The following is a 14,025-nucleotide window of genomic DNA, read 5'->3' as shown; positions in this document are numbered from 1 at the left end:
AAAAGCTTATTTCTCTCATATTTTTAACACAAAAAGTGAGCATTTCTCCTTTGCCAAGATAATCCATCCACCTGACAGGTGTGGCATATCAAGAAGCTGACTAAACAGCATGATCATTACACAGGTGCACCTTGTGCTGGGGACAATAAAAGGCCACTCTAAAATGTGCAGTTTTGTCACAGATGTCTCAAGTTTTGAGGGAGCGTGCAATTGGCATGCTTACTGCAGGAATGTCCACCAGAGCTGTTGCCAGAGAATTGAATGTTAATTTCTCTACCATAAATCGTTTTAGATAATTTGGCAGTACGTCCAACCGGCCTCACAACCACAGACCACGTTTACCACACCAGCCCAGGACCTCCACACTGGCTTCTTCACCTGCGGGATCGTCTGAGACCAGCCACCCGGACAGCTGATGAAACTGAGGAGTATTTGTATGTAATAAAGCCCTTTTGTGGTAAAAAAAATGTATTCTGATTGGCTGTTCATGGGCCTGGGAGGACATAGGTCCACCCACTGGGGAGCCAGGCCCACCCATGGCAGCGCCCTTACCCAGTCATGTGAAATCCATAGATTAGGGCCTTATGATTTTATTTCAATTGACTGATTTCCTTATATGAACTGTAACTCTATAAAATCGTTGAAATTGTTGCATTTTGCCTTTATATTTTTGTTCAGTTTAGATGGGAAGAGATTTTTGATGTACTGATTCCATGGAACATGGTTTATGAACTGATACGTTTTGAATACAGCTTCGTTTTGTGTAAGTTTTTAAATGTAAATTATAATAAAAAATTCCTATCAACCAATATGATGTTATATATATGGGGGTTACAACCATCCCAGCCCTGCAGATTTTCCTGCGAAGACACAGAATCATTATATCATTTGTTTTGGTACTGTCCATATGTAGCTTGTTTTTGGTTGCAGGTTCAGGAATGGCTGAAGAATTGCAACATTTACCTGGAGCTAACTCTGCAAATAGCACTGCTGGGTGATTTAAAACGTCATAGTCAAATCAATCAATAATATAATAATACTCTTAGCAAACTCAGCAAAAAAAGAAACGTCCTCTCACTGTCAACTGCGTTTATTCTCCGCAAACTTAACATGTGTAAATATTTGTATGAACATAACAAGATTCAACAGACATAAACTGAACAAGTTCCACAGACATGTGACTAACAGAAATGGAATAATGTGTCCCTGAACAAAAGGGGGGGTCAAAATCAAACGTAAACAGTCAGTACCTGGTGTGGCCACCAGCTGCATTAAGTACTGAAGTGCATCTCCTCCTCATGGACTGCACCAGATTTGCCAGTTCTTGCTGTGAGATGTTACCCCACTCTTCCACCAAGGTACCTGCAAATTCCCAGACATTTCTGGGGGGAATGGCCCTAGCCCTCACCCTCCGATCCAACAGGTCCCAGACGTGCTCAATGGGATTGAGATCCGTGCACTTCGCTGGCCATGGCAAAACACTGACATTCCTGTCTTGTAGGAAATCACGCACAGAACGAGCAGTATGGCTGGTGGCATTGTCATGCTGGATGGTCATGTCAGGATGAGCCTGCAGGAAGGGTACCACATGAGGGAGGAGGATGTCTTCCCTGTAACGCACAGCTTTGAGATTGCCTGCAATGACAACAAGCTCAGTCCGATGATGCTGTGACACACTGCCCCAGACCATGACGGACCCTCCACCTCCAAATCGATCCCGCTCCAGAGTACAGGCCTCGGTGTAACGCTCATTCCTTTGACGATAAACGCGAATCCGACCATCACCCCTGGTGAGACAAAACCGCGACTTGTCAGTGAAGAGCACGTTTTGCCAGTCCTGTCTGGTCCAGCAACGGTGGGTTTGTGTCCATAGGCGACGTTGTTGCCGGTGATGTCTGGTGAGGACCTGCCTTACAACAGGCCTACAAGCCCTCAGTCCAGCCTCTCTCAGCCTATTGCGGACAGTCTGAGCACTGATGGAGGGATTGTGCGTTCCTGGTGTAACTCAGGCAGTTGTTGTTGCCATCCTGTACCTGTCCCGCAGGTGTGATGCTCGGATGTACCGATCCTGTGCAGGTGTTGTTACACGTGGTCTGCCACTGCAAGGACGATCAGCTGTCCGTCCTGTCTCCCTGTAGCGCTGTCTTAGGCGTCTCACAGTACGGACATTGCAATTTATTACCCTGGTCACATCTGCAGTCCTCATGCCTCCTTGCAGCATGCCTAAGGCACGTTCACGCAGATGAGCAGGGACCCTGGGCATCTTTCTTTTGGTGTTTTTCAGAGTCAGTAGAAAGACCTCTTTAGTGTCCTAAGTTTTCATAACTGTGACCTTAATTGCCTACCGTCTGTAAGCTGTTAGTGTCTTAACGACCTTTTCCCTTTCCCTTTTTTAAACCCTTTACAATGAAGATCTGTGAAGTTATTTGATTTTTACTAATCATCTTTGAAAGACAGGGTCCTGTGAAAGGGACGTTTCTTTTTTTGCTGAGTTTAGAAAGATTTAGAACTGTGAAATATCACCGCACAGTTAAAATATATGGTAAATAGACATTTAAACTGGATGGTGTTCAGAGACAGATGGGATGGGTTGAGGGTAGCTGAAGGATGGGACTAAAAACAAACAAAAATAACTATTGTAAAATATATTGTATCCGTAAAATGTATATAGCATGTACAGTGTAGTCGGAAAGTATTCAGACACCTTGACTTTTTTCCACATTATTAAGTTAGCCTTTTCTAAAACGGATTAAATTGTTTTTTTCCCCTCATCAATATTTTACATTTACATTTTAGTCATTTAGCAGACGCTCTTATCCAGAGCGACTTACAGGAGCAATTAGGGTTAAGTGCATTGCTCAAGGGCACCGACAGATTTTTCACCTAGTCGGCTCGGGGATTAGAACCAGCGACCTTTCGGTTACTGGCACAACGCTCTTAACCACTAAGCTACCTGCCGCTCTACACACAATACCCTATAATGACAAAGTGAAAACAAGTTTATAAATGTTTTGCAAATTAATAAAAAATAAAAAACAGAAATACCTTACTTAAATAAGTATTCAGACCCTTTGCTATGAGACTCGAAATTGAGCTCAGGTGCGTCCTGTTTCCATTGATCATCCTTGAGATGTTTCTACAACTTGATTGGAGTCCACCTGTGTTAAATTCAATTGATTGGACATGATTTGGAAAGGCACAAACCTGTCTATATAAGGTCCCACAGTTGACAGTACATGTCAGAGCAAAAACCAAGCCATGAGGTCGAAGGAATTGTCCGTAAAGCTCCAAGACCGGATTGTGTTGAGGCACAGATCTGGGGAAGGGTACAAAAAAAATTCTGCAGCATTGAAGGTCCCCAAGAACACAGTGACCTCCATCATTCTTAAATGGAAGAAGTTTGGAACCACCAAGACACTTCCTAGAGCTGGCCGCCCGGCCAAACTGAGCAATCAGGGGGAGAAGGGCCTTGGTCAGGGAGGTGACCAAGAACCCGATGGTCACTCTGACAGAGCTCCAAAGTTCCTCTGTGAAAATGGGAGAACCTTCCAGAAGGACAACCATATCTGCAGCACTCCACCAATCTGAGTTGCCAGACGGAAGCCACTCCTCAGTAAAAAGCACGACAGCCCGCTTGGAGTTTGCCAAAAGGCACCTAAAGGACTCTCAGACCATGAGAAACAAGATTCTCTGGTCTGATGAAACCCAAGATTGAACTCTTTGGACTGAATGCCAAGCGTCACGTCTGGAGGAAACCTGGCACCATCCCTACGGTGAAGCATGGTGGTGGCAGCATCATCCTGTGGGGATGTTTTTCAGCGGCAGGGAGACTAATCAGGATCGAGGGAAAGATGAACGGAGCAAAGTACAGAGAGATCCTTGATGAAAACCTGCTCCAGAGCCCTCAGGACAGAGCCCTAAGCAAACAGCCAAGACAATGCAGGAGTGGCTTCGGGACAAGTCTCTGAATGTCCTTGAGTGGCCCAGCCAGAGCCTGGACTTGAACCCTGTTGAACATCTCTGGAAAGACCTGAAAATAGCTGTGCAGCGACACTCCCCATCCAACCTGACAGAGCTTGAGAGGATCTGCAGAGATGAATGGGAGAAACTCCCCAAATACAGGTGTGCCAAGCTTGTAGCATCATACCCAAGAAGACTCGAGGCTGTAATCGCTTCAACAAAGTACTGAGTAGACTGTAACTACCAATTGGATATCACAAAAATAAATGTTTGCAAATGTATTTAAAAAAATGTAAATGTGATATTTCAGTTTGGAGTTTTTTATACATTTCCCCAAAAAAAAAATTATTCTAGTTTTTCTCCCCAATTCCGGGATATCCAATTAGTAGTTACAGTCTTGTCCCATCACTGCAACTCCCGTACTGACTCGGGAGAGGTGAAGGTCGAGAGCCATGCGTCCTCCGAAACACGACCCTGCCAAGCCGCTCAGCGTGCATGCGCCCGGCCCGCCACAGGAGTCGCTAGAGCGCGATGGAACAAGGACATCCCGGCCGGCCAAACCCTCCCCTAACCCGGACGACGCTGGGCCAGTTGCACGCCGCTTCATGGGTCTCCCGGTCGCAGCCTGGGATCGAACCCGGTTCTGTAGTGATGCCTCAAGCACTGCGATACAGTGCCTTAGACCGCTCCGCCACTCGGGAGGCCCAAAATTTGCTAACATTTCTAAAAACCTGGTTTTGCTTTGTCATTATGGGATATTGTTTGTAGATTGATGAGTGGAAAAAACGATTTATTCAATTTTAGAATAAGGCTGTAACGTAACGTAACAAAATGTGGAAAAAGGCAAGGGGTCTGAATACTTTCCGAATGCACTGTATATCATGGCTTTCAGCCAATCAACATCCAGGGCTCGAACAATCCTGTTTATAATCACCTTTTTAGCACTACAAAATAAATGGCCTGCACAGCCTATAAGACTGAAACATTTGAGAAGTTAGCAAAAACTTAGACTGAAATGGCACAGATGGTGTGTGGTCAATGAGTTGACAAGTACTGGATCCTTTTTCACTGAAATTGAACTGAATTTACAACACTGACAATTCCTGCTTTTTCAGTGACTGAAATGCAATCCAATGGCTGAAATGATGTGGAGAAGTGTACGTCACTGACCTGCACAGGCTCCTCTAGGACTCCACTGCAGATGGGGCACAGCAAGTCCTCATCCACTTCCCCCTGGAACCGGGTGACGTCGTAGCCCATGGCACATCACCGGAACCAACTACAACCTGCAACACAGGTGGGGCAATGGTTAGCTGACAGAGTACAGACAATCAAACATGACAACTTATGCCTACATGTCATGCATGTGCAGGATCAAAATCGACATGGAACATACTCACAGAAAAAAAGCTAATTACTCAACCATGTTTAAAATAATCAACCTATATGTGGCAGCACATTGGAAGGCAATTAGAGGATATGGCACTACAAATAATGGCTGTATTACTTACAGTAAAAAGCTCTTCAACCAGTCTTGCATTACATAGTTAGCCTAGATTTGGTGTATTATCTTTTGCTCATTGCTAAAAAGGTGCAATATTGGACACCTGATACGCAGACAGGAATTATATTGCCTTTGTGTGCCTTTTCCTTTCCTTCCTGAAAAGGGAAGTGCTCCAATCCTCAGCTATAAAACATGGTAATATGAGTCTTTGCTGCTGGTGACCTTTTTGAACACTGTGTGCTCTACGCACTGAAGCAGACCACCATAGTCCCTGTGCCCAAGGACACTAAGATAACCTGCCTAAATGACTACCGACCCGTAGCACTCACGTCTGTAGCCATGAAGTGCTTTGAAAGGCTGGTCATGGCTCACAACACCATTATCCCAGAAACCCTAGTCCCACTCCAATTTGCATACCGCCCCAACAGATCCACAGATGATGCAATCTCTATAGCACTCCACACTGCCCTTTCCCACCTGGACAAGAGGAACACCTACATGAGAATGCTATTCATTGACTACAGCTCAGCGTTCAACACCATAGTGCCCTCAAAGCTCATCACTAAGCTAAGGACCCTGGGACTAAACACCTCCCTCTGCAACTGGATCCTGGACTTCCTGACGGGCCGCCCCCAGGTGGTAAGGGTAGGTAACAACACATCTGCCACGCTGATCCTCAACACACTCAGGGGTGCGTGCTCAGTCCCCTCCTGTACTCCCTGTTCACCCATGACTGCATGGCCAGGCACGACTCCAACACCTTCATTAAGTTTGCCGATGACACAACAGTGGTAGGCCTGATCACCGACAACGATGAGACAGCCTATAGGGAGGAGGTCAGAGACCTGGCCGTGTGGTGCCAGGATAACAACCTCTCCCTCAACGTGATCAAGACAAAAGGAGATGATTGTGGACTACAGGAAAAAAAAGAGGACTGAGCACGCCCCCATTCTCATCGATGGGGCTGTAGTAGAACAGGTTGAGAGCTTCAAGTTCCTTGGTGTCCACATCACCAACGAACTATCATGGTCCAAACACACCACGACAGTCGTGAAGAGGGCACGACAAAGCCTATTCCCCCTCAGGAGACTGAAAACATTTGGCATGGGTCCTCAGATCCTCAAAAAGTTATACAGCTGCACCATCGAGAGCATCCTGACTGGTTGCATCACCGCCTGGTATGGCAACTGCTCGGCCTCCGACTGCAAGGCACTACAGAGGGTAGTACGTACGGCCCAGTACATCACTGGGGCCAAGCTTCCTGCCATCCAGGACCTCTATACCAGGCGGTGTCAGAGGAAGGCCCTCAAAATTGTCAAAGACCCCAGCCACCCTAGTCATAGACTGTTCTCTCTGTTACCGCACGGCAAGCGGTACCGGAGCGTCAAGTCTAGGTCCAAAAGGCTTCTGAACAGCTTCTACCCCCAAACCATAAATCTCCTGAACAGCTAATCATGGCTACCCGGACAATTTGCACTGCCCCCCACCACCACACCCACCCCGTCCCCCTTTTTTACTCTGCTGCTACTCTGTTTATTATTTATGCTTAGTCACTTTAACTCTACCCACATGTACATATTACCTCAATTACCTTGACTAGCCGGTGCCCCCGCACATTGACTCTGCACCGGTACCCCCCTGTATATAGCCTCCCTACTGTTATTTTATTTACTGCTGCTCTTTAGTTATTTGCTTTATTTTTTTTTGCTTAACACTTTTTTTTATTTGTTTTACTTTGCATTGTTGGTTAAGGGCTTGTAAGTAAGCATTTCACTGTAATGTCTACACCTGTTGTATTCGGCGCATGTGGCAAATACAATTTGATTTGATTTGAAGTAAGGTCTGAATAAGCGAATACATTGCCTATTCAGCACAGTGTGGAAAGAACTACAATGAGCATTCTACACCACGTTACAAAAACAGGCATGTACTGCAATGGCATTGATTACCTTTTTAACAGTTTAAACTAGAGTGATGACTAGGGCTGTGGCGGTCATGAAATTGTGTCAGCCGGTGATCGTCAAGCAAATAACGGTCGGACTCACGGTAATTGACCGTTAATGACCATAAACACATTTAGCATCTCCTGGCATCCACACATAGCCTACAAGCCACTGATGCAGACCTTTTTAAAAAGTCTAATAAATCCATGTAATATAGCCTACACCTTCACAATAAATCCATTATTTATTTTAGACAGGTCTAAAGAAGCATGATATGAAGAAAATGTAGTCTATTTCAGAAGAACAGAATAGCATACTCTGAGTTGTCCTTATGTTAGGTCCTGATATGGCTATGCCAAATGGCTGTGGGCTACACTAGTTCATTTAGCAGACAAGATTTGCTCAGAATTCCGTGGCATTATTTTATAGTATGAAGAATACAATTGAACAAAGCTGAATAAAATAGAAAGGATATTTTCTCCAAACTATTTGAGGGAGTGCACACATGCAGCTATTCTGTGTTGAGCGATTAACAAATAAATAGGTATTCCTATATGCTTAATTTAGAGTTATTAATGTAACTTAAGTTGTTCTACAAACATTGGGCTATATGTTTAGATTTTTAATACATTGTAAGGCTGCATGATGCGACTATAATGATGATTTGAAAAAAGTATATTGAAAGGCATGAGCTCTGCTTTGTTTATTGTGCAGGCTGTACACACTTCATCAGTCTCTCATTCACAATTTGACAAGCACTTGATAATGCCTCGAATTTCACGGCGGCATTCCCTTTGTGGCCGTAATGCACCCTAAAAAAATCCATGCCTTTTGCGGTAAGTGGCCGTTGTGCCCTTCTCCCATCACGTGATTGGGTCTCTCTCACAGGCTACAAGTGACGACAGACACATCGGGGACGCAACTGCGCATGTCCTTATCCAATTTGAGGTGCATATTGAAGATATTGGAAGAACTGTCCACATTTACTTTGTCAGCCAACAAGATGAGCAGGCCTAACGAACAGCAAAAGCACTAGCCTATGTCAATCAACTATCCCCCATAGTACAAAGGTCAACCTATTCTATTCAATAAATAAATATTCCAAACATAGTCTGGGACAGTTGTGGGATGCAATAGATCCCAAATTAATACAACCACTAGCATCAAAAACAAACTTTTTAACGCAATGTGGCTGATGCAACAGATCAGAACATTTAGGCTATTTCTTCACATTATAAGCGCAGCAATGCACACATGGCAGTAGGCTATAAGCATGAATGTTCCATTAGCTGGAAAACACCATTATCAAAAGTGACAGTAAATGCGATTATGCATGTAATGCTTTTATTATACAGGTGCATTTTCATGGTGAAAATTATCTTCCCCAAACTTGAAACTCACACGCTGCTTATGTATGCCAGTTAGGCTCTAAACCCCTTGTAAAGCGGCTTAAATGTGCTTAATTTTAAGAAGTTATTTGGCCACTTTAGTTGTGATACAACCTTATCAAAACATATAGGCCTATGGGCTAGGCTACATGAGGTGTGCGACTATGATTCAAAAGAGTCACACAAAAAAAAGGCAGTTTCTTATGCTGGGCAACATTCACAAGTGATAATATAAAATTCACAAGTGATAGGCTAATATTGTCACCCATTAGACTATTCTTGATTTAATCTTGTCTTTACATATACTAAATAATACAGTTGAAGTCGGAAGTTTACATACACCTTCGCCAAAAACATTTAAACTCAGTTTTTCACAATTCCTGACATTTAATCCTAGTAAAGATTTCCTGTCTTAGGTCAGTTAGGATCACCACTTTATTTTAAGAATGAAATGTCAAAATAATAGTAGAGAGAATGATTTATTTCAGCTTTTATTTATTTCATCACATTCCCAGTTGGTCAGAAGATTACATACACTCAATTAGAATTTGGTAGCATTGCCTTTAAATTGTTTAACTTGGGTCAAACGCGTCGGGTAGCCTTCCACAAGCTTCCCACAATAAGTTGGGTGAATTTTGGCCCATTCCTCCTGACAGAGCTGGTGTAACTGAGTCAGGTTTGTAGGCCTCCTTGCTCGCACACGCTTTTTCAGTTCTGCCCACAAATTTTCTAAAGGATTGAGGTCAGGGCTTTGTGATGGCCACTCCAATACCTTGACTTTGTTGTCCTTACGCCATTTTGCCACAACTTTGGAAGTATGCTTGGGGTCATTGTCCATTTGGAAGACCCATTTGCGACCAAGCTTTAACTTCCTGACTGATGTCTTGAGATGTTGCTTCAATATATCCACATAATTTTCCTTCCTCGTGATGCCATCTATTTTGTGAAGTGCACCAGTCCCTCCTGCAGCAAAGCACCCCCACAGCATGATGCTGCCACCCCCGTGCTTCACGGTTGGGATGGTGTTCTTCGGCTTGCAAGCGACCCCCTTTTTCCTACAAACATAACGATGGTCATTATATTATATTTTTGTTTCATCAGACCAGAGGACATTTCTCCTAAAAGTACGATCTTTGTCCCCATGTGCAGTTGCAAACCGTAGTCTGGCTTTTCTATGGCGGTTTTGGAGCAGTGACTTCTTCCTTGCTGAGCGGCCTTTCAGGTTATGACGATATAGGACTCGTTTTACTGTGGATATAGATACTTTTGTACCTGTTTCCTCCAGCATCTTCACAAGGTCCTTTGCTGTTGTTCTGGGATTGATTTGCACTTTTCACACCAAGGTACGTTCATCTCTAGGAGACAGAACGCGTCTCCTTCCTGAGTGGTATGATGGCTGTGTGGTCCCATGGTGTTTATACTTGCGTACTATTGTTTGTACAGATGAACGCGGTACCTTCAGGCGTTTGGAAATTGCTCCCAAGGATGAACCAGACTTGTGGAGGTCTACAATTTTGTTTCTGAGGTCTTGGCTGATTTCTTTTGATTTTCCCATGATGTCAAGCAAAGAGGCACTGAGTTTGAAGGTAGGCCTTGAAATACATCCACAGGTACACCTCCAATTGACTCAAATTATGTCAATTAGCCTATCAGAAGCTTCTAAAGCCATGACATTTTCTGGAATTTTCCAAGCTGTTTAAAAGGCACAGTCAACTTAGTATGTGTAAACTTCTGACCCACTGGAATTGTGATACAGTGAATTATAAGTGAAATAATCTGTCTGTAAACAATTGTTGGAAAATGACTTGTGTCATGCACAAAGAAGATGTCCTAACCGACTTGCCAAAACTTTAGTTTGTTAACAAGAAATTTGTGGAGTGGTTGAAAAACAAGTTTTAATGACTCCAACCTAAGTGTATGTAAACTTCCGACTGCAACTGTATATGTGTGAAATTTGTTTTGATTTAGAATGGACCATTATCATGCACCTGTCTCGAAACAGGGGCAGCGGGAAAAAATACGTCATCTATGCACTTAAATAGCGAATGGAGGACACTTTTCCCGTGGTTGATTTTCATGCCAGCCAGGTAGGCTATAATCCAGTTGTAAATATAAACAATGTGCTTAATATTAGGAAAGTTGAGAAATAAATATAGTAGCCCTAGCCTATAGAAAGCCAATGGGATCCTCGTCTTTTTAGTAGAGGCCATCACTCTGTTTTCTCACGCAATTGCATAGCCTATAGAAATGTTACACAACATGAGCTCATGGGCTCTAATGAAGTGTTTGATTAGATTTTCGAACACAATTGCATTGACGTCAGAGTGATTAGAGGGACAATAGAGTGCGGAGTACCAGGCAGTTAGCAATTTTGGTAGGCTACTAATGACCATCAGCAGCATCAGAGCTTGGAGAAGCTTTATTACCGTGACTAAATGACTCATGACTGCCGGTGTGGCGGTAATACGGTCACCGCAACAGCCCTAGTGATGACTTCAATATAAAAATCAGCCCACTTAGATGAGACATCTTTCAGAAATACAAGCAAAGAGCTTGTCATAAATTAACACAATCTACAGCACACCCTCTCTCTGAGGTGATTTCATTTTGAGATAGCCATCTTGTTTATCAAGTGTCAAGACTAGTTATACAAGACACTTACCCACTACAGTGCAAGTGGGTTTTCTTTTTGTCCAAGACTAGTGGTAGTATGAACATTTATGGTGTGGATACTTCTTGGGTATCAGTGCACTTTGAAATAACTACCTGGCTCGGTCAAATGGTACATTGAGTTGGAGGATGGATTGCATTTGCCAGAAGATACAGAAGATGGCCCCGACAGACATGGCAGCTCTGCTTCTAGCTCCTAAGCAACTTTGCAGTATTTTGTTTTTTTGTGTGTTATTTCTTACATTATTAGCTCAGAACGTTTTTTTGTGTTATTACATACAGCCGGAAATAACTTTTGGATATCAGAGCGGTGGTAACTGACAAGCATTACGACCAGGAATACGACTTTCCCGAATTGGATCCTTTGTTCGTACCCCCCAGGACAATTGAGTCTCTGGACAATAAAGTAGACGAGCTCAGGGTGAGGATTTCCTTCCAGAGTGACATCAGGGATGTAACAGTTTCACGGAATCATGGCTCTCTCCGGATATACTATCCACATCCATACAGCCAGCTGGGTTCTCAGTACATAGTGCAGACACGAATAAAGAACTCTACGGGAAGAAGAAAGGCGGTGGTGTATGTTTCATGATTAACTACTCATGGTGTGATTTTGATAACGTACATAAACTCAAGTCCTTTTGTTCATCCGACCTAGAATACCTCAATCAAATGCCGACCGTATTACCTCCCAAGAGAATTCTCTTCGATTATAGTCACTGCCGTGTATATTCCCCCTCAAGCCGATACCACGACGGCCCTCAAGGAACTACACTGGACTTTGTGCAAACTAGAAACCACATATCCTGAGGCCGCATTTATTGTAGCTGGGGATTATAACAAAGCAGATATGAGGAAAACGCCCCCGAAGTTCTAGAAACACATTGACTGTAGTACTCGCGCTGCTAAAATGTTCAACCACTGTTACTCCCCCTTCCGGGATGCCTACAAGGCCATCCCTTCAGCAAATCAGATCAAGACTCCATTTTGCTGCTCCCTTCCTATTGGCAGAAACTCAAAACAGGTAGTACCTGTGCTAAGGTCTATTCAACGCTGGTCTGACCAATCTGAATCCATGCTTCAAGATTGTTTTGATCACGCGGACTGGGATATGTTCCGGGTTGCCTCTGAGAATAACATTGACGTATACACGGACACAGAGTTCATCAGGAAGTATATAGGGGATGTTGTTCCCACTGTGACTATTAAAACCTACTCAAACCAGAAAACATGGATAGATGGCAGAATTCGCACAAAATTGAAAGTGCGAACCACCGCATTTAACCATGGCAAGGTGACTGGGAATATGGTTGAATACAAATATGGAATGCCTTCCCTCCGTAAGGCAATCAAACAGGCAAAACGTCAGTACAGAGACAAAGTGGATTGGCAATTCAACGGCTCAGACACGAGACGTATGTGGCAGGGTCTACAGACAATCACGGATTACAAAGGGAAAACCAGCCACGTCGCGGACACCGATGTCTTGCTCCCGGACAAGGTAAACACCTTCTTCGCCTGCTTTGAGGATAACACAGTGCCACTGAAGCGACCCGCTCCCAAGGACTGTAGGCTCTCCTTCTCCGTGGCCGACGTGAGTAAGACATTATTTATATACTGTATTCTATTCTACTGTATTTTAGTCAATGCCACTCCGACATTGCTCGTCCTAATATTTATATATTTCTTAATTCCATTATTTTACGTGTGTATTGCTGTGAATTGTTAGATACTACTGCACTGTTGGAGCTAGGAACACAAGCATTTCGCTACACCCGCAATAACATCTGCTAAATATGTGTATGTGACCAATACAATTTGATTTGAAGATACTGACCCTAACGTTACGCTCGTTTACACTGAGATGCACTGCGGTCGGAACCCAATCATGGTTACATTAAGACACCGTGGTGCCCACGCGAGACATGGGTCGGAAAATGTACCTCAGTGCAGGGATGGGATATGCCACTGTACTCCAAATGTTACCTTTATCCACACTGCTTCATCGAGAAGATTGAAATACTGCTAGTTTAAGGGAAACTGCCCTTTTTGTCCTCATGCTAGTTAGCAGTGGGCAACGCAGCCATTTTGCAATGGCAGTGTCAGCTAATGGGCCTTGCCATCTGGAATCCTTGGGACGTCCCTACATCATTGAAGTTGAAATTTAAAATGGTCAGGGTAGTGGTTAAGGTTTAGGGTAGGGACGTCCCAAGGATCCCAGATAGCACTAACCATTCCATAATGGCTGAGGTGGCTACTTGCTAGCTAGCATGACGACGAAAAGGGCATTTTTCCGGGAAAACAAGCAGTATTTCAATCTTCTCGATGGAGCAGTGTGGCTAAAGATACAATTTGGAGTACAGTGGCATACAGTGCCTTCAGAAAGAATTCCCACCCCTTGACTTTTCACACATTTTGTTGTGTTACAGCCTGAATTCAAAAAGTATTAAAGTTAGATCTTTTTGTCACTGGTCTACAAACAATACCCCATAATGTCAAAGGTGAATAGTTTTTTCGAATTTTTTACAAATTAATAACATAATGAAACACTGAAATGTAT

The 14,025-nt window shown here is 43.6% G+C and overlaps 1 protein-coding gene across 3 annotated transcripts in view; it reads right to left on the bottom strand.

Annotated features, from left to right (window-relative positions):
* LOC311138015 (E3 ubiquitin-protein ligase NRDP1-like) overlaps nucleotides 1–14,025 on the bottom strand; it is a 34,761-nt gene that overhangs the window by 15,337 nt on the left and 5,399 nt on the right. For all 3 annotated transcript variants that reach the window (XM_084172660.1, XM_084172662.1, XM_084172661.1), the window contains one exon: nucleotides 5,131–5,246. In XM_084172660.1, coding sequence (XP_084028786.1) covers nucleotides 5,131–5,220 — 90 coding nt within the window. In that variant the 5' untranslated portion in view covers nucleotides 5,221–5,246. The remainder of the gene's footprint in view (nucleotides 1–5,130; nucleotides 5,247–14,025) is intronic.

Source organism: Coregonus lavaretus (genome assembly GCF_964263955.1).
Source record: "Coregonus lavaretus genome assembly, chromosome: 12".
Taxonomy (NCBI): domain Eukaryota; kingdom Metazoa; phylum Chordata; class Actinopteri; order Salmoniformes; family Salmonidae; genus Coregonus; species Coregonus lavaretus.
Note: the sequence above shows the minus strand (reverse complement) of the source record. Positions and strands in the feature narration are given on the sequence as shown.